At 38.9% G+C, this 26,084-nt stretch overlaps 2 protein-coding genes across 8 annotated transcripts in view; both read left to right on the top strand.

Moving 5' to 3' along the window:
* LOC134818695 (uncharacterized) overlaps window positions 1-2,462 on the top strand; it is a 51,084-nt gene extending 48,622 nt beyond the window's left edge. For 2 of the 7 annotated variants that reach the window (XM_063828349.1, XM_063828356.1), the window contains 2 exons: window positions 688-724; window positions 1,426-2,462. In XM_063828349.1, coding sequence (XP_063684419.1) covers window positions 688-720 — 33 coding nt within the window. In that variant the 3' untranslated portion in view covers window positions 721-724; window positions 1,426-2,462. Of the gene's footprint in view, window positions 1-23; window positions 725-1,017; window positions 1,055-1,425 lie in introns of those variants that run through there. The other 5 variants (XM_063828337.1, XM_063828377.1, XM_063828362.1 and 2 more) reach the window with 4 other exon arrangements.
* Window positions 2,463-4,436: 1,974 nt separating this feature from the next.
* LOC134811011 (centrosomal protein of 76 kDa-like) lies at window positions 4,437-25,862 on the top strand. The gene is made up of 14 exons (XM_063817720.1): window positions 4,437-4,576; window positions 4,771-4,874; window positions 4,993-5,109; window positions 5,448-5,540; window positions 5,680-5,757; window positions 10,915-11,032; window positions 11,351-11,537; window positions 11,748-11,936; window positions 23,964-24,127; window positions 24,319-24,423; window positions 24,702-24,860; window positions 25,124-25,233; window positions 25,318-25,447; window positions 25,668-25,862. The coding sequence occupies exons 1-14, from the start codon at window positions 4,437-4,439 to the stop codon at window positions 25,804-25,806; spliced, it is 1,833 nt and encodes a 610-aa protein (XP_063673790.1). The 3' UTR covers window positions 25,807-25,862.
* Window positions 25,863-26,084: the final 222 nt, after the last annotated feature.

Raw genomic sequence — 26,084 nt, 5'->3', positions numbered from 1 at the left:
AAACCCTGACCTGATCATATCAGACAGGCTAGCCAACTACAAAGCAAGGAAAGCCAGGGCAAGGAAATCAGAACATCAGATAATGGAAGAAGTCCCGGCTTATCAGATCTATCTGAAGCCTGATGGCGGACAGCCCTGTGCACAGACTCAACTATCTACAGAACTCTTGAATGAACTCTTGAAGTTTTATAATTATAAACGATTAATTATTGTTCTTAAGGAGACGGAGTAGGTGGTCATGAGCTGATCTGACCCTAATTTTGCATGATATTGATTACAAACATTAATTTGATTAATCTAGCAAGAACAATATTTACGACAAACATTATATCCATTAAGATGAAAATCTTTTGAAATGAAAAGTAGAAATAGTAAGTTGAGATCACATGTTTTTGTGCTCTCCCAACAGTGTTTTTAAAATCTTGAGTTGCTGCTTTTGGCAAAATATTTAACTACTATTATCATGGACTTATTGGACTTACTCGATGCAACACATACACGAAAGATAAATTGACTCCAAAAGACAAAGTATTAAACACCATTGTGAATTATGAGTCTTGACTATAATAAGCTGTAAGCTGGTGTTGGGAAATAGAGGTGGATGTTTTACCATTTATAACTACCATTTTGGGAACTGCAGATAAACAGTGACTCTTAAACAAGGAATTTAAATAAGTTAATTTTTAGGCTCCAGGAGATCGACGTCCAATACTTCTCTAAACATGTATGGAAATCGTACTGTAATAGCTCTGATTTTTATTATTATTAATAAAATTAATATTTGTACTAATTTGATTATTTAATCCCAGGCATAACTGTGTTTTTATCTGATTCAGGATTTGACAGTGATTACTTAAAAAGTGTAGTTCGTAGAAGCATACTAAGGCGTTACAAAAATACGACCTATGGTAATTGTATTATAAAGGTCACTGTTTTATTATTTATACCGATAGAAATCGGGAACTGCAGAAAAGCCTGTCATTCTTAAACAAGCAATTTAAATGACTTAATTTTTAGGATTTGGGTGCTCGACGTCCATTACTCTCCTCTACATGTATGAAATCGTGCTTTAATAGCCCTGATTTAAACTAATTATTTGTTAACCTATCTTATCCCTGCGTTTTTATTCTGATTCAGAATTCAAAACCAAATCATCATTAATACAAATCTAATATGTCTAATACTACTGATATATTAATTCTAATTAATGTAAAGCTGTTGCATTTTGATCGTTTCTGAATTCCTTTAATCTTTAATCAGCTGATTTAAACCTGCAACTACGACATATCCGCTCGTTAGTTCAGACTTCGGAAGTTTGTCTTCATATTATGTTTGACTTATTGAAACATACTTACATAACAAAATCATTGAACTTCATAGATTCTAACTCCAAACTGTCTCCCCTAACAATTCACACTCTGTCAGGACGAGTACGAGACCCTGCCAGAAACACACAGCCAAAACGAGGAATCAATACAATAATCTCTTCTCTGAGTCTGTTACCATGGCAACACCATCTCCGCACCATGGCTGCATGATACTGACATCGTTGCAATGACGACGGTGTTAACTCTTTATTATTTTGGATGACCCTCATCTTTAAATATTTTCCTTACGTGACCCTCACAAGGATTATTTTGGAACGATTCCAATATTCTGGTTTTATTCGTATTGAATTTAATCGTTATTAATTATTTATCTGTTCACAATATCGTGTGTTCTCGTAAGCGGAAAAAGCTAAAAAGGTGGTAGATTATCTGGTAGTCTTGCGCAATGTTTGCTATAAATAGAATATGTTCTTTTGAAGGAGACGTCACTCAGACTCTCAGTGCAGAGGTTTTCTTGGTTTTTAGTACAACTTTACTTGTTCTGGTCTTTTAGATAAACATGTAGTTTTCATGTTAGTTATTTGTGGTAATAGCTACCTTGTTAGAATTATTATTTAATCTCGTATGGTACTTTAACTTTTGGTAAGAGTTTTTCAAAAATATTGGGAATAATATATGTTAATTAATACTGATCAGTAGGTTCAATATATATTTATCAGATTCAATGATTCTGGACCATATTACATAATGATTGTCCACCGTCTCTATAATTAGTGCACAAATGTGACAAATAATTTTGAAGGATATTTTAACATGAAATGATGATTTTGCAGATTTTGCAGCGCTTGATATTTGAATTAATGATAAATCTATTTTCATTCAGATGAAGTTATGTGTGTTTGTGCCTTGTCTAGTACCTTATAATTTATATGTTTTTTTTGGTCATTATAGCAGGTATTGGACAATGGCCATTCACGACGTTTGACAAATTGTTTTAAATAAATTATTGGAGAATTAAATGAATAGTGTGTTATATTTTGCTGCTAAAATGTTGATGTGTAATATGATGGTATTTATGAAATAGTGTGAACATGTTGAAATCTATCGTTGTTACTCAAATCTTTAGATCTGAAACCATAATGTTTGACTCTAAATATGAGTTCAGATAATAATTTAAACCAAACATTTTTAATTACCTACAATGCCAGAAAGCACGTGATGATAAAAGTCTGTAGAAGAACTAGCAAATAATTTATAAACCAATACAACCTTTTCTTGCTGCACGAAAGTTGTAAATTCGAAGAGTCAATTGTAATGCAGCATAAAAACCCTCGATTAATGCCACAAAAGAACACTTTACTTTACAACAAGATACTTCATCTAGGTGGTAACATTATCCAACCAATCCCGCTTCTTTATTTTCTTAAATAATTTCACTAGATAATCAGATAATCAGAAAAGTTCTCTGTGTAGAGTACACCTCGTACTATTAAGGTATAATGGATTATAGATTACAGCCCTTTCTATAGTATCATCTTATCATCCATTATTATACAACAGTCTTTATATCGGTGATTTATAATCTGCTTCTCTAAATATATAACCGTGATAATATTTTAGTTACCGAACTATAATAGTTGAATAGTGATGTGTAAACTGTGCAGAGTATCGAGAATAAAATTATTAGATTGTTCCTCTTTGCCCAATGTGGTATAATACCTCTGAAAGGTACGGCTAATCTTCATAATAACACTGCTGACCGCCTCTATAGAGTAGATTACATTGAGTACACAGTGTAGAATAATCACATTGTGCTCATCGAACTAAGAACCTCGAAATAAAGAACTTAGCTAAGAAACCATACTCATTACTCTCCCCCTCATTGGATTATGTAACAATGAGACCGGCTAGTTTAGATGCGTGTCTTGCTGCTTTTCTAAACACGCGTCCTGTTTGTAGTTATTAAATGTATACTGTATAGTCTCCATTGTATTGTGTACATCGTACATTGTTATTCTCTTCCAATATTCACGTGCCAAGAAAGAGAGAGAGATGTGATAATTTTTAACTGTACACTGCTGGTAACGCTATCATCTGAACATGAAATTTATTAATCACATTGAAGAAATAGATACGTTGAGAATTTTAGAAGCTTACAAAAATAGACCACACATTACATCAAGACTTCAGAAAAAACTAATTGTAAATTGTATAGTTCATGAACTGTCATTATTGTGAACAATCATCGAATTGAAATTATTCTGTACCGTACCAAGAACCATCACTATCGTGAATTATTAATAAATCAAAAATAACACTGTTCTGGGTGGCTCTTCTACTTGAACTAATTCTTAAAAAATAACACGTGACTCAGTACAAAATAACGCGTGACTCAGTACAAAATAACACGTGATTCAGTAAAAAATAACGCGAGACTCAGTACAAAATAACACGTGATTCAGGATAAAATAACGCGTGACTCAGTACAAAATAACGCGTGACTCAGTACAAAATAACACGTGACCCAGTACAAAATAACGCGTGACTCAGTACAAAATAACGCGTGACTCAGTACAAAATAACACGTGACCCAGTACAAAATAACACGTGACCCAGTACAAAATAACGCGTGACTCAGTACAAAATAACACGTGATTCAGTACAAAATAACGCGTGACTCAGTACAAAATAACACGTGATTCAGTACAAAATAACACGCGACTCAGTACAAAATAACGCGTGACTCAGTAAAAAATAACACGTGACTCAGTACAAAATAACACGTGATTCAGTACAAAATAACACGTGATTCAGTACAAAATAACGCGTGACCCAGTACAAAATAACACGTGACCCAGTACAAAATAACGCGTGACTCAGTACAAAATAACACGTGATTCAGTACAAAATAACGCGTGACTCAGTACAAAATAACACGTGATTCAGTACAAAATAACACGCGACTCAGTACAAAATAACGCGTGACTCAGTAAAAAATAACACGTGACTCAGTACAAAATAACACGTGATTCAGTACAAAATAACACGTGATTCAGTACAAAATAACGCGTGACTCAGTACAAAATAACACGTGATGTGTGTCTCAGGATGTCAGGAGCTCCTGAAGAAAGGGTGCGAGCGCTAAAACTCCTGATAGAACAGCACCTCACCTCTACTGGGATCACTGATAGGATTGATAGAGCACTGAGGGAGAGGGACAAGGACAATGTTATCCAGGATATATCCAGGTAATAGGAGCGAGTAGTTAGCAGTAGAGAGTTAGGTTACATTTCTAGTGGTATGTAGAGTCAACTGTGAATACTTATATTATGTTTTACTTATTTTACAATGTAAATGTCAGTAATATCATGGGATACTAATGCTTAATGCTTATTCATATTGTCTATCTTGTTAACATGTAACTGCACATGTAACTGCGCAGGGAGAACGTGATTGACAAGGTAATAACAGAGCTTAAAAACAGTTCTCTAAACGAAAGCGTGTTGGAACAGCCAGAAACAAAACCTGAAATTCCCATACCTCCAGGTAAAATGTACTTCAACCTAACTTTATTGTTTTATAAAGTTGGCCAAAAAGTCTTTATTACGGATATTAGTTGTTGTAGATTAAATAGCCAGGTTAACTGATCTGAAATGTGTTCCAGAGCTGGAGACGCGAGGAAAGCGGTTTCTCCAAGTTAGTTTAACACAAGGCAGAGCTTTTATAGACGATCTGGAGAACAACGAGGCAGCTACATTTCAACTGCACGCTCTTTGTTTAGGTAGGCCGTAGGAAAACAATTGGGTTGGTTACCAGTTCTACAGTGACCAGTTGTTTAGACTTTAGTCACCAGTTGTTCAGACTTAGTGACCAGTTGTTTGGTAGAGTTGTTTTAATTAGTTTGTACAACTCCTCAAGTTTTAAACAAGTACTGTAATATTATCACTGACTCTTTTCCATGCTCTGAAACATTATAGTGCTCAAAAACACTGCCCCCATTTGTTTGAGCTCATCACACGATACACCCACATTACTTACATTAACAAGCTTGTTTTAAAACTGTTTAGTGGCATTAAGTTAAGTTATTTAGTGTAAATAAGTTAAGTTTCCACTGTGCAGGAAAGAGAATGTCCAGTAAACCGGTGCCAGCTATGTGTGAACCACCTTTCGATGAGACCTTCTACTTTTGTATAGATCAGATACAGAAACGTGGTGAGAAACTACTGTCTTTAAATTTTAATTGGAGTTTTAATGATAAATTAAGTATTAATATGATAAATATCAAGAGCTTGGAAATGTATATAATATACTATATTACTTTATCATTTTAACACCAACATTTGCTTGCCAGGAAGTTTAATAACATGTCAGAGTAGGTTGCTACTTACAATAGTAAGAACCAGTCACGCTGGACACAAACACTTATTAGGTAAGTCAGGTTTAGTCTGGTAAGTCAGGTTTAGTCTGGTAAGTCAGGTTTAGTCTGGGATAGTCTGGTTTAGTCTGGTAAGTCAGGTTTAGTCTGGTAAGTCTGGTTTAGTCTGGGATAGTCAGGTTTAGTCTGGGTTAGTCAGGTTTAGTCTGGTTAGTCAGGTTTAGTCTGGTTAGTCAGGTTTAGTCTGGTAAGTCTGGTTTAGTCTGGTAAGTCTGGTTTAGTCTGGTAAGTCAGGTTTAGTCTGGTAAGTCTGGTTTAGTCTGGGATAGTCAGGTTTAGTCTGGGTTAGTCTGGTTTAGTCTGGGATAGTCAGGTTTAGTCTGGGTTAGTCAGGTTTAGTCTGGTTAGTCAGGTTTAGTCTGGTTAGTCAGGTTTAGTCTGGTAAGTCTGGTTTAGTCTGGTTAGTCAGGTTTAGTCTGGTAAGTCTGGTTTAGTCTGGTAAGTCTGGTTTAGTCTGGTAAGTCAGGTTTAGTCTGGTTTAGTCTGGTTTAGTCTGGTATAGTTATCTAAATGAAAAAACCGAATAAAATAAAGTGATAAACTTCTCTTATCTTATTTTCCCAAATAAGGCGTAATCGAGTAAGATAAAGGACAACAGATAAATTTCAGTTAATTCAACAAGTGGTTAATTATTAAGTTTTGTACTACAGTATACTGTATGGGGAGGGGGGGGGGGGTGTCGCGTCCGTCTATGTCCGCTTGTCTCATAGAATCCAAAAAGGACAGGACATAGGCGGACATATGCGGACATAGACGGACATAGGCGGACATAGGCGGACATAGACGGACATTGACGGACATATACGGACATTAGCGGACATTAATGGACACCTAAATTGCTAAATAAAATGTTCAATTTTTGCTGTTATAGGGGGATCATGTAGTTTCGTCCGTTCGGTACCGGGTACCTGGCAGGTGAGCTTGCATGCTTGTGAATGTGGGTGTAAGTACAGCTGTACTGTAGTTTATATCTAATTACTCCCTATTATAGAAACCGTAAATTTATTTTCTGACAGAAGCTAGAAATTTACCAAAATATCGACATTGTTATAAACTTATTTTGATGACCATTCCTAATAATATATAGCTAAGTTAGATGTCATTAATTCGTTAACTAGCTTGTGAGTATAGATAGATTAGGGAGCGACAGGCTCGTTAGGCAAAACAATAGCATCTACATTAATAATCTTAAGTGTTAAGATCTAAACAGACTCTTCTTCATGATGTTGTTACACGAATTATGAATTAGGGGTGAACTGGTTCATAGGATTAGGGTAATGAAAATTACTAGTTGGTTTGTGTGTAGATAGTAGGTCTGTGCGGCTTCTAGTGATAATAGAAAATTATTATAATTATTACGTAAGAATTATTATAAAAGTTATGTTTATAATTATATAGAAACAAGGAGTGTAACTTACATATTGAGGCACTTTTCGTGTACCTATCGAGAATGGAGAATGACTCGGACCGAAAATTTTCTAAATCGAAATTATTTTCAAAATTTTTCTGGAAACTACTTTTGTTTATGTTTCATGCTTCCCTGAGCATTATGAGCCGAAAATACTTTTTCGGTCCGTACAGCTACATTCGAAAGGCTGTGGATGTGATAAGTTCAATATAAATATAAAGAACGTGATATTTTGCCCTCGGATTTAAAGGAGAATCGCGATTTGTCGCAGGGAATGGGATAAATCGCGATTCTGCACGTGCCGCGATTTCCTTTTGACCTTGCCACTCCTTTCTCTTGATAGTTGATTCATGCTTATGATGATCAGGAACACATCTGGTCCAATTAGCGGGAAACGAAGAACAAGCTCTGGTGACGTCACAGTCACGTGCCCTCAGGGCTCAGGCTCATAATCACGTGACCTCAGACCCAATCAATTGGGTTCTGGCCTGGTCAGCCCCCTGTCACCCGATCTTGAGGTGACGTACGACACCTCGTTAACCCAATCAATGTCTGGAAGGCTGCAAATTTTCACATGCCAAACTCACAAGGGTCTTACGGAGTTGTGCGAGTTAACGATACATAGAGGCCGCAGAATTATGAGGACTACCAGATCCTGGTGGAACCTAAGCGATCCATGATATCACGACAGGCCCTATCGGTACCCTATATTTTCAAAACGGACAAAAAATAGAGCGGACAAAAACTGACAAAAATGGACAAAAACGGACAAAAATGGAAATAACATTTAGATGCTTCATCCTACTCTTCCACCTCCTCCTCCTGGGTCTTCCTGATCTTCCTCAGTCCTCCCACTCCTCCTCCTCGTCCTCAGTCCTCCTCATCAGTCCTCAACAGTCCTCCTCCTCCCCAGTCCTCCTCCTCCTCTTTAGTTCTCCTGGGTCCTCCTCCTGGGTCCTCCTCCTCCTCTTCATCCTCCTCCTCTTCCTCCTCAGTCCTCCTCAGTCCTCCTCAGTCCTCCTCAGTCCTCAGTCCTCCTCCTCATCCTTCTCCTCAGTCCTCCATCCTCCTCCTCAGTCCTCCCCCAGTCCCCCTCGTCCTCCTATTCAGTCCTCCTCCTCCTCAGTCCTCCTATTCAGTCCTCCTCCTCCTCAGTCCTCCTCCTTCTCAGTCCTCCTCAGTCCACCTCAGTCCTCCTCCTCATCCTTCTCCTCAGTCCTCCATCCTCCTCCTCAGTCCTCCCCTAGTCCCCCTCCTCCTCCTATTCAGTCTTCCTCCTCCTCCTCAGTCCTCCTCCTCTTCCCTCTCAGTCATCCTCCTCAGCCATCCTCCTCAGTCCTCCTCAGTCCTCCTCCTCCTGGGTCCTCCTCCTCCTCTTCATCCTCCTCTTCCTCCTCGGTCCTCAGTCCTCCTCCTCAGTCCTCCTCCTCATCCTTCTCATCAGTCCTCCTCCTCCTCAGTCCTCTCCCAGTCCCCCTCCTTCTCCTCCTATTCAGTCCTTCTCCTCCTCCGCCTCAGTTCTCCTCAGTCCTCCTTCTCATTTCTCCTAAGTCCTCCTCCTGAGTCCTCCTCCTCCTCTTCCTCCTGAGTCCTCCTCCTGAGTCCTCCTCCTCCTCTTCCTCCTGAGTCATCCTCCTGAGTCATCCTCCTCAGCCATCCTCCTCAGCCATCCTCCTCAGTACTCCTCAGTCCTCCTCCTTCTCAGTCATCGTCAGTCCTCCTCCTCAGTCCTCCTCAGTCCTCCTCCTCCTCCTGGGTCCTCCTCCTCCTCCTCCTACTGGGTCCTCCTCCTGGGTCTTCCTGATCCTCCCCAGTCCTCTTCCTCCTCCCCTCCTCAGTCCTCCTCCTACTCCTCCTCCTCGTCCTCAATCCTCCTCATCAGTCCTCAACAGTCCTCCTCCTCCCCAGTCCTCCTCCTCCTCCTGGGGCCTTTTCCTGGGTCCTCCTCCTGGGTCCTCCTTCTCCTCCTGGGTCCTCCTTCTCCTCCTGGGTCCTTCCCCTCCTCCTCCTCAGTCCTCTTCCTCCTCTTCCTCCTCCTCCTCCCTACCAGTCATCCTCCTCAGCCATCCTCCTCAGCCATCCTCCTCAGTCCTCCTCCTTCTCAGTCCTCCTGAGTCCTCCTCCTGAGTCCTTCTCCTCCTCAGTCATCCTCCTCAGTTCTCCTCCTCCTCCTAGGTCCTCCTCCTGGGTCCTCCTCCTGGGTCCTCCTCCTGGGTCTTCCTGATCCTCCCCAGTCCTCTTCCTCCTCCCCTCCTCAGTCCTCCTCCTACTCCTCTTCCTCGTCCTCAGTCCTCCTCATCAGTCCTCAACAGTCCTCCTCCTCCCCAGTCCTCCTCCTCCTCCTCCTCCTGGGGCCTTTTCCTGGATCCCTATATAATTTGATATAAGTTAAAGCTATTAATAGCTTTAGTGTGATAAATAAGTCGTTTGTTTTGTACAAAATTATAATACATAGAAGTTGCGAAAAATAATAGAATCCAAAAAGGACAGGACATAGGCGGACATAGACGGACGTGACACCCCCCCCCCCCCCCCCCCTAAAGTTAAGAGACTCGCTGTTCAGATCGCCGCGTCCATTGGTTTATCAATTAAATATCTGACCAATGAGCGTACGTTATTTCGTCTATTATAGAGATAATATAAACAATAGAACGACAACATCAGCTTAACAGCTTAACGTTGAAGGACCCGATAGAGACAGAGTACTGGAGACCGCTGGGTAGACTAATCCACAGTGATCACTTCATCACCCCCCGTATGTGTTATATTGAACAAATATTCCGAGCCAACAATGTACCAGATCTATAAAACAGAGTACGAGTCCGCCAATGTCCGTCCGAGTCCGCCAATGTCCGTCCGTGTCTGCCAATGTCCCAAAAAACACGTCCGTTGTCTCATAGAATCCAAAAAGGACAGGACATAGGCGGACATAGACGGACGTGACACCCCCCCCCCCTGTATGAGCTCGTTCTTAAGTTGCTGGTATTCAATGTAAAAGCAAAAGTCTGTTGTGATAAATAATAGCTCATATATAGAAAATTACGTCAAACATTCTAAATTCTAATATTTCTGTCAATAACTGCATTAGAAGAAATCTGTGCAAGATAACCGCCAGGATATCAGTGATATATTCCCTACTTGCTTAAGCTAAGTTGTAACTTATAACTTAGCTTAAGCAAGACTTGTAACTTAAGCTTAAGTAAGACCTTATATTATGTAAATAGTAAACGGCTCTGTCCGGGTTCAGGTAGGTAGCTGTGAGGTTGACTGGAGGCAGTGCAAGTGTCTGTAACACAAACCAACCAATTAGAACACAGTATTTACACCACGCGACACAAACCAACCAATTGGGACCAATTATAACACAGTATTTACACCACGTGACACAAACTAACCAATCAGGTTAGGAACTGCATTAGCAGAACTGCATTAGCAGAAATCTGTGCAAGATAACCGCCAGGATATCAGTGATATATTCCCTACTTGCTTAAGCTAAGTTGTAACTTATAACTTAGCTTAAGCAAGACTTGTAACTTAAGCTTAAGTAAGACCTTATATTATGTAAATAGTAAACGGCTCTGTCCGGGTTCAGGTAGCTGTGAGGTTGACTGGAGGCAGTGCAAGTGTCTGTAACACAAACCAACTAATTAGAACACAGTATTTACACCACGCGACACAAACCAACCAATTGGGACCAATTATAACACAGTATTTACACCACGTGACACAAACTAACCAATCAGGTAGCTGTGAGGTTGACTGGAGACAGTGTCTTGATAAGACAGAAGGTACGCTGCTAAACCTGGAGGTTACTGGAACTAAATCAGACTGTGGGGTCTCTGTGGGCCTGCTTACTCTTAGGTGAGATCTTCAGAACGTTACAGATATACATATAATATGCAATGTTTAATGATATTATGTAATGTTTAATGTCAGGTTTAAATCAGTACTTTGCCTTTAAAGTTCAAGTTAAGGATCATTAGTTGCCGTATTTACCGTAATATTCGAGAAATTTCCGGCTTAATATTGAGGTTTTTTTCCTTCGGCTTCCTGCAATTGGCTGGTTTCACTCCCGTTTGACTTGTGTAACAATGTGTTGGAATACTCCGAAGTAACATAAGTGTGAGATTATAAGCATTTCTTGATATATCTGTACAAATTGAAACTACCTTTTTCCAGGATTAAAATGCTGCCAGCTCTGCAGAAGAGAATATCAAGTGAAGTGTTAAAAAGTCAGCTGATGATGGAAAAGGACCGGAAGATAGAAAGAGAGCGTCTGTTCCTCATGTATACTAAACAGTGGTGGAATGAATACCTGGCTCTTCGCCCAGCTCACACAGACAGACTTGTCAAGATATTCACTGAGGTAAGGGGTCACGTTGTTACAACTTATGCGTATCTAGCAGGGCTAAAAACAGTTGGTATTACACTCCTCTCATAGATCAGGCTTTATAGCTGTTTTTACCATTCATCTCTCAGAAACTGTCCTGATTTCCAAAAATTCCCATAAAATCCCCTCTTAACCATGATAATTAATTTAACTGGTGTAAACTGTAAAAGTAATCCCATCTTGCAGGATGAGTTAGGAAGTACTCAGTTGGTGTGTATGATGTTGGCTCCTCTCCAAACCCCCCTGATTGAGTCTGCGCGGCACGCAGCTCGCTTTGTCTCCCAGATCCCCTGCTCACAGAGCCACGCACCTGGCGGTAATTCTACCAGCGAACAGTGGACCAGTCTACACGGATTCCTGGTGGCTAATAATGGGGTGAGTTTCATTTCACAAATCTTCCCACAGCCAGAAAGGCGGCAGATCGGCATGGATTTTGGAGAATAAAATTATTTTATGGCATTTGAGACAATTTGGACGTGGGAGTAGTTTAGTCCAGATTATGACCATTTATAACTTTATAATTTCATAATAAAACAAACTACATCTCTAAACTACATCGCGCTAATTAGAGACAAGTTAAATCTTATTAAACCATATTTTATATTACTTGTATCACCACCTCCGCACCGACATTTTTATTTCAAATTAGTAAATCAGAATCAATATATGATTGTGTACATTCTCTGTAGTGAGTACATTCTCTGTAGTGAGTACGCAAAGTCTTCTAATTTGATAGTTATTATTATATTATATTAAATCAAAGTTCTAAACAAGGGATAGTTAAAAAACAACACCCAAGTCTAATCTTTCCCTAAAACAAATAGCTAAATATCAAAAACTTCATTGTAATTTCTGCCAATATCTCTTGTCATAAGCTAAATTACAGAGATAATACGGATCAAAAATATTATTCATATAAAGATTTCTTTTACATAAATCATGCACAATCAGCGAGAATAGATTGCTTTGGGCTCTTCCTCTTTTCCCTGCCTCCCTAGTCCCTGGTAACTCCAGTGTATTGATGGCAAAAATGAGGGAAGAAAACGCTGGTCCATCAACAGGACCCCGCAAAACATGTCCTAACATTCTCCACCGATTACGAGCCACTTTTTCTGACAATGGTTCAGCATTGCAGCGTTTATACAAGTTTTTGTTGGAGATGACTCATGGGTACTTTATATTCAAAATAGTGCGAAGATGTTTGCGGTGAACAACATCTAGTTTTTCAAGGAATATTTTGGGGATGGCCCAGCAGGTTTATGCGACGCTGAATATAAGCTTTGCTACACAAGACGGACCCTAGAGTGATACTTTTCCTCCATGCTTCATTCCCCGACAATAATTTTCCATCACTGTCAACTTCACCCGTACTAACTTAATAAACATGAGTGAAGTCCGTTTTGTCTTCATTGACAAAGAGTTTCCATTTCTCGAGTACTGCTGCTGTTGTCTGGGGCAATATAGCTCTCAAGTTGTTTTCCTCTTCATCATTGAAGTCGACATCATCAGCATATTCAGTGTCAAGTGGAAGGCCAGCAATAGTAATCGGGAGAATCGGCCTATCTAAACTGATTGTTATAGTCCACCTAAGTTTATTCAAAACACCAGCTAAGACAAGGGTGAACAGACAGCCGGATAAATAGTCACCTTGGAAAGCTCCAAGGAGACTTAAAAACTCAGCTGAAAGAACTCCATTGACCTTCACCCGTAGCCTTGTGTTGGACAACAACAACCGGACAATCCTCAGCTCATCCTCAGTACAACTACATCCACACAGTTTCAGGAGTTCAAGAATCGTAGTGCGTTTGATCGTGTCAAACGCACTAGACTTATCAATGCCCATGCGATAATACTCCCATCTCTTCCTTTGGACAACTGACAGTAGAACTCGCTGACACCAATCACCATACAATATCAGCACAAGAACGGGCGCATTTATATACACACTGCCAACTGCCAAGGACCAGTGAAGGCATTCACTTTTTCTTCTATCCTTTTCTTTTATCCTAAGAGTTAATTTGATATAATAGTTATTAGTAGTGCCTGTCTGAATCATGTCTCGACATTGTCTCGACATAATGTGCTTAAATGAGACCAATTTTAAATCCGACATTGATCCCCACAGCCTAAACTTGCCGGGCTTATTTTACTCTTCTCCGGAAAGACCGTTGTAATGATAGTGACAGTTTGTGTGAGTCTTATGAGTAATACTATCAAATTTAACCCTCTTCAGCTGCATTTTCTTTTCCCCACAGATAAAACTTAAAGCAATTTGGATTCATTGCTTGAATGACTCGCTTGAATGACTTAAATGTACATTGTACATCTTTGTTGGGTATATTTTGATGTCGAAGCGTGTAATAAATGTTAGAATCTATTTATTTATTTATCATTTCATTGAATGCACCGTTTATATAGTATATAATAGTGTTTCTAGATCTAACAGATTTGTTCACTTGACTTTCATTCCTTGACTACATGACAGATTGCATATTAAGTTTGACCATAGAAAGGTCGTAATTTGGTTTGGAGATGTTAAATAACATAAACAGTCTCAGTTATAAAAGGTAGACATTCACGACCTGCAAATTGTAACGAGCTCAGTTATTTTCGTGACTGTAACAACAGTGTAACGCACCGTTAATACAGTGTAACGCACCGTTTATACCGCGTACTGCCTCCTATCATCAATATCTATCCCTATTCCCTATCCCTATCAATCAATCGGCACCAATGTAATAATGGTTTTACCACCGTGTTTTGGTTCAGCCGAAATACATTTTACTATGATGCGATGTTTACATAATGTTTCTCACTCAAGCTGCAGTCTGGTAGTGTTGAGTCTCAGGAATTTTTTTCTAGCTCTCATTTTTCATATTTTTTTGCCTCACACGAGATATTGTGGTATTTTCTAAATATAACTGTAATACATTGATGTAAAGTTTATTTGAATTTTGAAATAAAATAATTGTGAATGAATGGGAAAATCAAGCGACCGACTTCATTCTCGGTATCATTTGGGTTTGGGTACAGTAACAGTAATTTAAATTGAAACAACTTCCATTTGTTTGGAAAACGGAGACACTGGCGACATAATATGACAATAAAACTGATCAAAATGCAATTGCGCGCTACTGTACCGTTACTAATCAACTTCGTATTTTCCATCCAATTTGAACTCGGGCGGTCATCCAGACAAACAAAGAGAAACTTTCGAATTATTCCAGAACCTTTCACTTTCAGTATAGTTTTAATTCTCCTGTTTTCCACTCAGTTCTGGTATAGCTAACAGGAAAATAGATTGATATCCGACTATTTTCGATTCAGCAGCCAAATCTTTAAACCGGTACTCGCAGTTACTAGTCGTTTGTGATAATATAAAGTGTGGTATGTGGTAGATATTAATATAGCGTACTCTACAATCTAGATGTAGTGAACGTCAGTGATTATCAAAAACAAAAATTCATGAAAATAAATTTATTTTCGTTCCACTACAAAATGAGTGGAACGTGCGTTCAATACGTCAAAATCCACCGTTCACTACAACTAAAATTCAAAATCACTGAAAATGCACCATTCTGCAAATTTAATATAATATGCATCAGTCACTGACTGAGCAATTGGCCAGAGAGCTCCATAGAACTATAAAAGTAAGGGGCCTACTCTAGCCAACAGTTCTACTACTAGCAAATTACCTGAGGTAGTCTCACGACAATTAGTGCAATGGGCACAAGATATTCTTGAGCAGTGACAAATTTAAACCCAAATTTCACTGTTTCGACTGAATTTTTCTTCATGCTTCAATGACCATCTTACAAGGACACTGAGGAATGAGGATGGCACAAGACACGATTGAGGTACTCAATAACTTTGATTGACGATGTCAACCCTTCCAGATCGTTGCTCTGCGAAGCAGAGCAACGATCTTGTCGATCTTGTCGATCTTGTCGATCTTGTCGATCTTGTCGATCTTGTCGATCTTGTCGATCTTGTCGATCTTGTCGATCTTGTCGATCTTGTCGATCTTGTCGATCTTGTCGATCTTGTCGATCTTGTCGATCTTGTCGATCTTGTCGATCTTGTCGATCTTGTCGATCTTGTCGATCTTGTCGATCTTGTCGATCTTGTCGATGCGAAGCAAGAATGCTAGTTTGCGCGGCGCGTCGAAGCGGCGAAGTCCTCTAATCAATAACTCAAAGTTCTATTCCCAAAGAAAGCTTTGATGAACGGAAAATCATCAGAATATAAAAAGAGATTTTGGAATAGTTTTGAAAAGAAACATTTCTGCCGTCCCCTTGACCGAAATTTAGCGGTTTTTACTGAAATTTCGTCGTGGCAGCATGCTGCTCTGATTTATAAAGTGGATCATGACTCATGCAAGCGTTATATTTATAATATTGTACGTGTAACGTGACTCATTTAGCTGTAAAAACTTAGTGGTCTTAATTAGTAGCCGGTATGAATTATTAGTCACGGTATGTCGATTATGTAGCAGATACTGCTGCAATTACTAATTTGTATATCCCGGGATTTTGGTCGAGGTTAATTGCAATTACATGTTAACGATGATAACTTTCAAGTTTCTTCCTACTTATACAGTACTCAAGTAGCAATCAATCCCTTCTTACTCTAGTAGCAGGGAATAGTTGAGTGTGCACTTCGATGTGTACTATTTCTGACAACACAGGGTTGTTTGTTAGGTCATTCTTAACCAAAATCGTGTGGGTGCACAATTTCTTTCGCTAGAGACAACCCTACAGGGCAAATTTTCTAAATTACCCTCAGTCGCGTATACGAGATTTTCGTATTTCGGCTCCTGAAGGTCATAGAGACTTCAATTTTAGCTTAAAATTACCGCAATAGCCATATTTATATACAACTTATGAAGCAACATAAGGTCTCCAGTGCTTTGTTTTATAGATATTGACAAAAAACTGTTTTTTGGCTCAGCGAACCAAAAATGGGACTGAATTTTTGTAACTTGAACTAGGAAGATCGTAGAGACTTGAATTTTAGCTTAAAATGAGCGCAAACATCACATTTATATACAACTTATAGAGCAATATAAGCCCTTTAATGCTTATTTGTTAAGATATTGACAAAAATCGGTCATTTTGACTACACGCGTGAGGAAAAATACCAAATTGGGCAACAACTTTGGTCTTTTTTTGACCAGTTTTGTGCTCAAGTTATTAAAATGTGCTTTGATGTTGTAGATCGGGTGTTTTCTTCCAATATGGGTTTCGGTATAAATCCGGAAGCACCCGGTTCATGGGTGATAGGGGTTAAAAACCCTAAAATGTCAGGCGATGGGCGAGACAATTGTCTGAATTTGGTTATAAAAACACTTGCACTCTTTGCTAGGGTTTGCTTTTTTCTGCTACATCGATCCGATTTCTAACTACTAATCATCCCCCTCTACATCATTCTCTTTTAGATACATGATTGCTATAAGTTCTTGAAGGTACATCCGGCATGATGTATAGTCTATATCAAAGCATTTTAATGTGGTCTTAACAAGTTGCAAGATATTCAAGTTCACTAATAAAACAGAGATTGTAGGATATTCTTCTTTTGGGTCTTTTACATATTGAGTAATTGTGGGCTTTTTGAGGGGAGGCTATAAAATGGCCAAATATAACTTTAACGTAAACGACCCAATAATAATATTAAACGTAGAATGAAACTACTTAAAACTTATACAGATTCATGGTATCCTGTCTCAAGACGCTTGCTCCTGATTTTTAGCAACAATATCGACTGACCCCACGACGTTGTAATATAATTGTGGGTAGGTTATCACTTGATCTATAAGTTTTGAACGGTAGTTTGTAAAAATAATTACATTCTACAAACATTATACGCTCCTACTATGCAATTACTAGCCTCTGGACTAACTCCCAATCATCTGTCCATATAATGGTGTTTCTGGACAGATAGATGGTGTATGATGCCCTCATGCTAAATTCCGCGATCTTCATGCAGGCCTTTTTCTCTTTAGTGTTTACGTTCAGGTGGTTCATAAAGGTTTGGAGGCTGCAGTTGTAAATGCCTCGAACTCGAACTCGAACTCGAACTCGAACTCGAACTCGAACTCGAACTCGAACTCGAACTCGAACTGCTACTGTCTGGAGCTTGCAATCTCTTCTGTCAGCTGCTGATATCTCTTAATATTCTTTTCTCTTGATCAGCAAAGTTCTCTTTATTTCAGATGCACCTTCTTCGCTTTATCTGAACTAGCAGGAACCCGTCTAACCCTAAAATGGTGTCAAGACTCAGAGACTAAAACAATTATTACCTATTTAATTCGCGTTTTTGACACCACTTGGGTACCAAATTTTGGGCTCTAAAACTCCTATTTTTTGGCCAATTTTTTATTTTTTCATGCTGATTTGGAGGCCATTAAAGCATTTGACCCAGTCAAAAAAGTTTCAGTTGTATATCTTTGACGGTTTTTGCAGAAATTCGCGTTAAAGTTGATGCCGTGGTGTCAGTAAAATGGCACAGATAAATATATTAATATATATCCGTCTCGCTTTATATAGTAAGATAGATTATCAATCTGGTCCATGGTATTACCTACTGTAACGTCTAATCAATTCGTATTTTGCTAAAATTTCGAACTCGGGCCGTATCGAGAACGAGAAACTTTGGAGCCAGTTTACTTGTTGTTTGAATTACTGTTTAATCGGAATGTAACACAAAATAGATTATTCCGACTATTTTGCGAGTTAGAGCAAATATTAAATACTCGCAATTACTAGCGTTTGTGATAATAAAGTGTGGTAATATGTAAGAATAATATAGCTAACTTACAATCTGTTTGTAGAACGTGTTGTATCTTCCTAATAACCAAAAATTATAACTAATATATATGTTCACAACAAAAATAACCTCAATCTGTCTAAATGAACCTTGACTAACTTCAAACTGTAAAGCCACATTGCAAATCTTATATAATTATCATCAGCCCGATGTACTAGACAATTGGAGAAATCCATGATCTAAAAAAGTAAGGGGATAGAAATTATATAGAAATACTGAGCGTTAGCACGACAATGCAAAGTGCAATGAGGCAAGATATTTTGAGATGACCAAATTCAACAAATTTCACTGTTCGCCTGAATTTTCTTATTTAAGACCCTATCAAGCCACTGAACCGGGATGCTATCCGATTGATACCAATAACTTATTGAGAGAAACCCCGATCTTCCTGCGAAAGCACATTTTAATCTTGGCACATACTTGTCGACTGTACAGACATGTCGTTGTCATTTGATCTTTGATCTTCGACTTGTGATCTGTCGATTGTGTTTGTCATCTTGTCGACTTGTCGCATTTAGTCTTATGATTGCTCTTTCGATGTATAGCAAGTGATGTTTGCGCTCAATTCTTAAGCTAAAAAGTTCTATCCAAGAGCTTAAACGAAAATCTCAGTCAATTACAAAAAATTTTGATTTTTGAAAGAACATTCTGCTGGTCCCTGACAAAACAGGTTTTTATGAATATCTCGTGCAAGCAAGCGCTTGAGTATATATGGATCTGCTTCATACGTTTATTATAATATTGTAGTGTCGGATATTTAAGCTGAAAAACTTGAGTCTCAATTTAAGAATACACTGCACCTTTCAGTACGATAAGGATTGGGGTTTAAAATTCATTCATCGTTGCGTCTTACTCCAGTATAGTAAGGCTAATTTTATTTTAATTGGCGCAAGGTTCTGGAGCTATAATATAGTGCTGAGATCATATTACTGTTAAATTAGCTTTACGGGCCTCTCAGTCAGATTTCGAACAATGAAAAGTTTTCAATGGGATGTTCATGCATATGACATCGACCCTGCGACAGTCCCTGCACTACATGTATCAACATAATTACACATATTATGTCTCGCGTAAAAATAGAAGGCTCCTGCCTGACCACGAGGACTGTTTCACCTCTGTATCTCTACAATAGCCATATAATATAATTCGAAGGTTTCTCTTTTTTTGTCTGGATGACCACCCGAGTTCAAATTGGTAGGTCTACAAGTTATAGAATCAATAGTTTAGGCCGTAGAAGTGTTAACATAATCAATTTAGGTTTCTTTTATCCTGCACAGCATAAGTGGATCATTATTATTATATATTAGCTTATTAGGTTTCAATTATGTGTTGCTGTGTTTCTATTCTACTCCAGCTCCATTATCCTTAATCGAGTTTGATCAGAAGACAACAGGTAGTTTGAAAAAAGTATCTCACTCAATTAACTGCTATTGTTAGATTAATAGAGCCGTAAGCTGACAATTTGCTTAAGCTAACACCCTTTTTGTCTGAACTAGGCCAACGTTGGCGGGTGGTCTTTGAACTCTCGAGCTTTATCATATATAATTATTAGTCTCGACTCTTAAACTAGACCATAATTCTTGAAGACAAAAGATGGAAATTATTTCTATATACTGCTTTTGATTGTTTCTAACTCAAAATTTTGGAGTTTAAAACTCAAAAAGTTCTCATTTTATGGTGACAATAGCGAAAAAGAGGGAGTGGCGTGACACTGCTGCCCTCTGTAATAGATGAAATTTTACGAAATTTTCAGGAAATCTAAGTTTAACCCATATCTATATTCTCTGAAATTTTTAACAATTCTGATGCGAATTACGTGAGTTATTAAAGGGTTGCGTGTGGGTAGTTACTTCTGGGCTTTATCATATATAATTATTAGTCTCAACTCTTACTAGATCATAATTCTTGAAGACAAAAGATATATTATATATATTATATATATAATACCGCTTTTGATTGTATCTAGATTTTTCATAGTTGAGTGGCCTTTTCCCGAAGTATTCTTCTGCATTCCTTTTGTTTAATGTTAAATGGAGTTCAATTTGTTTACTGTAGGTATGTTAGATGGAGAGCCTTTCGGCATTCGATAGAGACTGCATCGAACATAATATATAGCTTAAATAGGTACTCGAATATAAATTATGATAGTATTGGAAAAGTACAGCATTTTGTTCGACATCATATAATTTCTCGCTACATATCAGGTAGATGTGAACGTCAGTGCGATATAATCCTATCCTTCAATCCTTGACTTAGACAGAAAGTCACGTGAACGATCTGTGAGGGATGATTTCTAACAATCACATATTAAAAAAGAAATCCAGTATTCAGCTAAAATCTCACAAATTAGCGGAGTTCGAGGAAGACGACCATCTTTTCAGTAATGCGGTAATTAAATTTGCCGAAAAAGCTGAAGCTGATCATTTTACTCTTAAGGCACTTCTAACGAGTTCCCAGTGCAAGTCAATGACCTTCCACGACGAGGAAGGAACGAGATTAGAATTTTTACTAGATCCAATAGGTTGGATGAGTAAATGCACTCTACACACACAAACCTTCGCTGAAGATGATCACTACATTGGGTACCTTGTAGGCTTGCTCGAGATAATCGTCAATAGCGCCCCTTACGGAGAAGACAGGCATGAGATCTACTCGCCTATACTTGTACTCGCTAAATTAATCTCTGTGAAAGCCCTGAAAGAGCGTCGTGACCCCATGAGAACTGCCCTGAAACTGCAGCATCATCTTCAGAAGTATGCGAAGAAAGAAAATGGCAGAAACTCTCTCTATGATAGGATGATCGAGGAACTGGAACAAATTCCCAGAGACTTTGCTATGACTCTGATAAGAGGATGCATTACACCGCTCGAGGTAACTAAGCTCATGAGACTGGACGATGAAACTATGTTTCTCGATAAGCTGAAGTCAGGAAACAAACAACTTGTTGCTGCTAAAATGTACCAGAAGGTCGTTTGGCAGAATTTCTGGGGAAAAGCATCAACAGAAGAAAGCACAGGCAAAGGCAAAATAATTTACGCTCTAAAAAGAATGATCAACTTCTTTTTCTGGAACTTCTTCTACCTGCCTTTGGCACTCCTATCACGATACTCCAACAGGGTGAAGCGCCAAAAATGGAGGGTAGACATTGACTTCTTCTCTCCCTTCACCTACTATCTAGCGGATTTGTTGAACTACAGTGTCCTGGTCGCTCTCTTGCTGGCTGTAACCTTGACTACTGCTCCTGATCCGAGGCCAGTAAATCTTATGATCCAACAGCTTCAGGTGGGTATGATCACAGCAGACAACAATCCTCATTTTAAAGTTGGAGATGATGGCGTTATCTTAGTGAGGCTCCCTGCCCCGACTATACCCTTCTTCGAGTGGTGCTTGTGGGTTTGCATCCTTGCCAGGGTCCTGACAGAGTGGTTCCAAGTATTCCACAAAAAGGGATCAAATATGATAGTCAAGTTTAAGAAATACCTCAACAGTTTCTCTAATCTGAATGATGTTGTTTTGTTGTTAGTGCTGATAACTGGGATGATTTGCAAACTACATGTCTACATTGACTCCAGAGTGTATGGTGTTTATCATAGTATCCATGACAACACCATGGTGGCACGCAGGTTGGTATTCACTATCTACTTTTACAGTACTGCTGCCGTAATGGCTATGGTTCATCTACTTGAAGTCTGCACTATACATGTCCCGGGACTAGGCCCCATGATCCGAGCCATTAGACACATGTTTTCAGAGATATCAAGGGTCATCTTTCTGTTTGGTTTCTTTTTAGTAGGGTTCATAGTACCCATGCTAAGCCTGGCTTCCTGTTACAGGCAAGTTTATAGTATTGATGGAGATGATGACGCAAATGATTTTCATTCATTTGACTCAGTCAGCAAAACAGTACTATCCCTGATATGGGCCTTGTTTGACGGTATGGCTTATGGCCATAAGACGAGCCTCTACAACTCTCTGGACGGAGCCATGACACTCTTCATGGGCTTCCTCCTGGTGCTTTACGAAATCCTCCTCTGTATCATGTGCATGAACTTGCTCATTGCAATCATGTGTGATGCGTATTCCAAGGTCAACAAGGGGAAGTTTGCTGACTGGAGATTCGCTCAGTTTGAGTCCATCATGGAGTACAATGCTGTGACTAATGTTGAGGGTCATGGCATGCCTTTCTTGTTTCCATTCTGCATTCCTTACATTGTCTTCAACCTCATCACCAAACCATGCAAGAAAAGACAACTCAAGAAAATTGACACTGGGAGAACAAACGATAACCATTTCGCTCAGTTTCTGTGTCGACGAAAGGGAATTGAGTTTAGCGAGAGTGACAATAGTTGTACGATGATAATGATTGACGGGAATAATGAGGATACAGAGGGTGGAGAGACTCGTACCATGAGAAAACCCAGGAGATGAGTTATTTAAAATAATGTGTTGTTGGAAAGAGAGAGTGGTACACGTGGTACACACACGTGCCACACACGTGCTGCACTAACCTGGCACATATCATATTGTCATATGTACGTATTATTGAGGAGACATTTAGAGACATTATCAAATATCCCTTCTTCAAATTGTCACTATTTTGGCCTGCCTTGTTGTTTCTTTCATTCGTAATTTTCACACACTTTGGAATCTGTACTCCCACTTTTTCGAATTTTTCGTGTCCAGGATGTGACAGCGTTAAGATGGGCGATTGCTTTGTAGATAAACATTTATATCTGCAGTGTGTACAATGTACATCAATCATAACGTACGATAACTTTGCAGTTATTGAAAATACAACAGTTACACTTTAAAGTTTTTTTGCTTTTAATTCTTTGAACTTACGTTTTTACTCTATAATATGCCTGATTTTACAATAATTAATTTTATCTCAAAAAGTTTATTTTTTGTCCTAAAACCGTGTCTTAACGAAAGTAAAATCGACATGGAAGAATTAATCGACGAATCATGTTCGTGATTTCTCTTCTACAATAATGACAAAGGATTGAAATTATATGGCCATGACTCACTCACGAATTTTGATTTGCTCCATGGTAATTGCCTGCCTCTCAACGTCATCGGAAAACATTGTTTTCCGACAATAGAAGCTTTTCGTTTATTATATTGAGATAATTCGGTAAAGCACGCTACTGTTTTACAGAAGTATGATCTGAGAAGAGTATAGACTATCTAAATATGGGGAAAAAATATTGAAACTGTAGGTATTAGTGGGTTCATCAAAATTCGTCGTACATACCACAAATTACATAATTATATCATGATAGATCACAAACCGAACATCCAGAAGTAGGATGGAAATAATGTCACTGAAATGGAAATAACATCCCGCCTCAATACTAACCACTGGTCGCCTCAATACTAACCACTGGTCGCCTCCCAACTAACCACTGGTCGCCTCCCTACTAACCACTGGTCGCCTCAATACTAACCACTGGTCGCCTCAATACTAACCACTGGTCGCCTCAATACTAACCACTGGTCGCCTCAATACTAACCACTGGTCGCCTCCCTACTAACCACTGGTCGCCTCAATACTAACCACTGGTCGCCTCCCTACAGGACGTGGAATCTCACTGTCTCCTCCTCTGCTCCCTCCTCCTAGGCTTCTCACTTGATAGTTACGTGTGTATAGGCAGCAGAATTAAAGGTACCTCACATGTCTGGGTCATGACGCTGGGCGAGACTGGGGTTCCTACATTCTGGGACGCTATCACCGGTCAGAGGTACAGGTTTTAGACATTTGTAATTATTTGGTATCAAATATCTCAACCTGTTTTTAGTGAGGCCATCCTGTTATTCAGTGGGGCCATTTTTCTAATTGGACTTCTTTATCAAGTTACCATTTCGTTGCGAAACGTACTTTCTATCAACATTACATCCTGAAGTATGTGTAGTAGAATTTGTAATGTTTCAGATACGTTACCGGAGATACACTTCCCTACAAGACTATTGACTGTGTGTTCAATGACAAGTCATTCTACGCTAACACTCAGCCTTCCAACTCAATCTCTAAAATCAAGTAATTATTTTGTTTTGAACTTGTATATTGAACCCGAAATTACAAAGTCTGATACAATGGATGCCACTGATGGGAAACTAATGAAAACTAGATTATATCCTAACAAGATTAAACTTCCGTCAATATTACCACTTTATCAGTGGTTTTGTATTACTGAGTAAATTGTATTAGGTCAAAATGTTACTTTGCAATTTTTGGTCGAAGTTGACTGTAATATGAACAGGAGAGACCGGACAGACAGCAAATTTCCAATTATTTATCCAGAACCTTGTCCCTAGGTTTCAGTTAGGAGAGCCAGTACTCTGGAAAGCAGTGAGTGAGGATGCCATCCAATCCATGAGGGCCAGCAAGGATACCAGTAACATGCAGATCGTATTAAATCCCAACCTAATTGATCCTTACCACACTGCTGCTAATCTAGAACATCAACTTAGGAGGTAAGAGGGGTTAGCTTCTTATATTCATGTCACGTGAGCACCCTTGACTCTGTGCTATCTTTATTTTGTAACCACTTCCGGCTTTTCCGCATTAGATACTCTGTAATATAATATTACCTACACTGCGTCAAGCTCTTAGAAGTACAGTTTCTGCTTCTGAATAATAATGTACTACTAATCTTAATTAAATCTAGATTAACCCCTAAATAGACGGGGTGTCTAATTAACTCTTATAAATAATCTCAGATTATACATGATCTCAGATTGATAAGAGACGAGCGTGAACAGCATGATCTGAGCACACATTGGAATGATAATTTGTGCCATTTACTTCTGCCTGCTATCAGCGCCTATGAGATTGAGCGTGCTGCAGGTAATTATTGATGACTTTTCTAATCATCGATTATACATTCTTTACTTACCATCAAATGTATTCCAAATATTCACCATTTTGCAGGTGTCACAGTCAGTAATGAAGAATTCCAACATGCAGTGAGATACGCTGTTCCCACAGGCTTCACTTTCAAGGGATATCCAGCTCAGTTTAACCACCTCAATATTAGGCAGATATTCAGGGAATGCATGAGGTATGTAATATCTGTATAGCAAGCACCTTGGTTTTTACAAATCGTGTCGAATTTGCTACATTTGAACTCTATTCTCATTCGAAAATGTCGGTTACAGATTATGACTGTTTTGTACGGCGCACAGTTTAATATCATGGATTGAGCCGCGCACGACGCGTTTTATTGCCCAATTAATTTTCAATGTATTCAAAACATCGATTTGACTGCCGAAACCTCGCAGGTCGGAAGTTTGTTCAGACTTGATAACCAGTCACGGCGACGAACTGGAGCTGGCGATCAAGATACGAATCTACCCATATCCTGAGAATGTAGTGGCTTGCTGGGTCATGTTCGCCTGTCAGTACAGGTGCATATTATGAGACAATAACTCGGACGCTAGCTGAATTATACACATTGCACGATGAACTCCTCAAATGGAGACCAGAATATTTAATTGTTTTTTATTGAAATACTCGGTAGTTTTTCGTGGCTTTCACTTTATAAAGTTTATATTTCCACAAATTCTTGATATCGTTTATTGGACGATTAAACTATTAGATATTGCCGCCCCTGTTCGTTTTAACTGAACAGAACGACACAGATTTAGTGTTCTATTTAGTGATTATTTATATATTAATTAGGCTTCACAATAGCTTTA

The sequence above is a fragment of the Bolinopsis microptera genome, chromosome 1 (genome assembly GCF_026151205.1).
Source record: "Bolinopsis microptera isolate Bmic1 chromosome 1, MBARI_Bmic_1.0, whole genome shotgun sequence".
Classification (NCBI taxonomy): Eukaryota; Metazoa; Ctenophora; class Tentaculata; order Lobata; family Bolinopsidae; genus Bolinopsis; species Bolinopsis microptera.
This window is presented reverse-complemented; position numbering and strand designations above follow the sequence as displayed.